The sequence below is a fragment of the Microtus ochrogaster genome, linkage group LG1 (genome assembly GCF_000317375.1).
Source record: "Microtus ochrogaster isolate Prairie Vole_2 linkage group LG1, MicOch1.0, whole genome shotgun sequence".
NCBI lineage: Eukaryota > Metazoa > Chordata > Mammalia > Rodentia > Cricetidae > Microtus > Microtus ochrogaster.
This window is the reverse complement of record NC_022027.1, coordinates 47,023,042-47,025,741: the sequence shown is the minus strand read 5'-3', so window position 1 is coordinate 47,025,741 and position 2,700 is coordinate 47,023,042. Positions and strand designations below refer to the sequence as shown.

Here is a 2,700-nt window from a genome sequence, read left to right as displayed (position 1 = left end):
TGGAAAATGACTTAAGAATACAGAAGTGAGAGTGATCTGCAAGCAAAACCTCCACCATGAGTCTCCTCAATAAACCCAAGCGTGAGATGACCCCAGAGGAGGTGCAGAAGCGGGAGGAGGAGGAATTCAACACAGACCCCCTCTCGGTGCTGACGGAGTCGGTCAAGAACAACACACAGGTCTTCCACTTACTTTTTTCTTGTGCTGGGAATTGAACCTGGAGCCTTGAGTATACTACGATAACCTCTCTGACTGGAGTATGCCAGCCTGTTACGGTGGGGTCTGATGAGAGTAGATGGTGGGGGTGATAGGATGGGGGGGCTGTACAAGAAGAGACAGTGTGATCTAAAAGCAACAAACGGGACAACAAACAAAGTCTTCGCTTCTGTTCTTCTCCCATCTCTGCATCTGCAGTTCTGGAAACAGCAGATATAAAAACAAGATCTCCTCAAAGCTATAGAGAAAATGCTGAGAAAGAAAGAGTAGAGCAAGAAAAGAGGCAGAAATATTTCTTCAGAAACAAAACTTGGAACCAAAGTGGTTCCCTAAAACCAAACGTAAAACTATAACATGAAAACACTGGAGCACAGTAAGAAAAGGCTCTATATTAAAGGCAAGAGATAAGAAAAGCTTCACAGAAAGCTTCAGATCGACAACAGCCATAGCCATATTGGTTATTCTACCAGCCTGTTCACCAGATGAACTTGGCATGCATCTCAGACCCCATCAGACATCATCATCCGATTCCCCAAGCACGTGTGCTGACCTCTGATGTCTGATACATTGCTGGGTCTTGAGAAAGGCTGCACACATCCTGGTATGGCCCACACTCATTTAGGCTCTCAAGCAGGTAAACCTCCTCCTGCCTCAGCAAGTAGGAACCCACCCATCTTAAAATCCAAGATACAATCTGTCTCTAAGTCCTCAGCGAACTCCACTCTGTATGATCATGAATCTATCTCCCTAGTTTGAGTGGCCCAGGGCCTTGTATCTTTGGCAGACAGCTCTCATACAGGGGGAATGGGTTTTTCCAAACAGTATTTCACTGAGAAATATCCCAGAAGATGTTTGAATTACAAGGGTTTAGAAACATCATACAAGAATACATCATTGCAATCCTAGTTGTAAATTACAGCCTAGAAATGAGGCACCTTACAAGAGAACTAAAGAAAAAATGCCTTGGTCCTCCGGGGAGGGTTATTGAAGTAAGGGATGCCTCCCCTAAATCCTCTCCTCAAACAAAGCCCCAAACCTGAGACGGTTACGGGCGGGCACTTTGAATAAGACCAGAGTACAGGGAAAGCTTGTATGTCTTGCAACAAGGGCCAAAGCAGAGAAAAGAGAGGCCTCCGACTTCTCTGTGACCCTGGAACCCAAAATCCAGTGGAAATGAGTTTTCAGCCCTCCAGGTTCAGACTCCAAATTGCCTTTGATGTAGACAGGAAGCAAGAAAATGTTTCTCAAATGTTTAAAAGCTTGGAGGTCATACAAATAATCTCTTGGTAAAGATACCTAAAGATGAAGTTCAAATGGCTTAGGTTAATCAATAGTATGAGAAATTTGTGGTATTTAAACCAAAACAACCCCGCTGGTGGGCTGAGGATGTGGCTCAGGAATGGGGCACTTGCCTCAGATACTTGAGGCCCTGGCATAGATAGATACCCTGCAGCATAGTAACCAACTAAATATCACCAGGATCACGTCTCATCAGACTGCAAAGATCATTTTAGTGATGACGATAAAGGTGACGGGGCTGTGGTTCAGCTGACAGGGTATCTGGACAAAAGGGGAGAGGAGAAAGTTCCATTTGAATTCATTATTTCATCAAGGGAATACATCTTCTCCTTTTCTGTGGATAATCACTAACTTTTAGAATGTGATCATCAGCATCCCAAGAAGCATTAGTCTCCATTGTCTATCAGGACTGGGACAAATTGTCAAAGAAAGAAATCGAGCATCAGGGATTATTTTTGTTCTGTTCTCTGCCCTTCCCAAGCTTTCCTTAACTAGTGGGAAAAACTCCTCCTATAATTAAAACAAAAGCAAACAAATGAACAAGTGAACTTCATAAGTCATAGAAATCCTTCAACAAGTTAGAAACGTTTCAGAGCTCAACTTGGAGAACGTGTTTCTAGTGACAAACATATTTTCCCCCTTACATTTGATAAACAAAAGCATCTAAGCTACGCTCGACCACACTTGACTGTTATGTTTGCAGCTCTTGCTACTGTGAACTAAATATGTGCTGGGAGTGATTTTTTGAGTTAGAGATACAGAACTGCTTGAGGCACGAAGAGCTGGCTACTGTACCCGGGACAAGTTACTTACCCTCCCCCGGCCTCTGTTTTGCTGGCCACCAAAATGAAGACGGTAGAAATTGCTCCTACTTCATGGGGCTGTCACAAGAATTACAAAGCCCTTGAAGTAAAGAACTGGTACACATTAAATACCTGAGAAGTGTGTTGTTGTGGTTGTTGTTGGTGGTGTTGGCAATTCTGAGGGTATAGGTGGGATTAGGTGCTATATCAACAACACCTATTCTGCAGGACTCCTCTATGTCATTGTTGGAATTAACATTTCACAGAGGTATTAAATTAGTATTAAGCCGGGCGGTGGTGGCGCACACCTTTAATCCCAGCACTCGGGAGGCAGAGGCAAGCGGATCTCTGTGAGTTCGAGACCAGCCTGGTCTACAGAGCT

The 2,700-nt window shown here is 43.9% G+C and overlaps 2 protein-coding genes across 2 annotated transcripts in view; one reads left to right on the top strand and one right to left on the bottom strand.

The window, feature by feature from the left end:
- Fras1 (Fraser extracellular matrix complex subunit 1) overlaps nucleotides 1-2,700 on the bottom strand; it is a 407,009-nt gene that overhangs the window by 230,597 nt on the left and 173,712 nt on the right. The gene's annotated exons all lie outside the window — the stretch shown is intronic.
- The window catches only part of LOC101983724 (small nuclear ribonucleoprotein Sm D2-like), a 3,366-nt gene continuing 689 nt past the window's right edge, over nucleotides 24-2,700 (top strand). Inside the window, exon 1 of the mRNA XM_013350906.1 lies at nucleotides 24-135. Coding sequence (XP_013206360.1) covers nucleotides 57-135 — 79 coding nt within the window. The 5' untranslated portion in view covers nucleotides 24-56. The remainder of the gene's footprint in view (nucleotides 136-2,700) is intronic.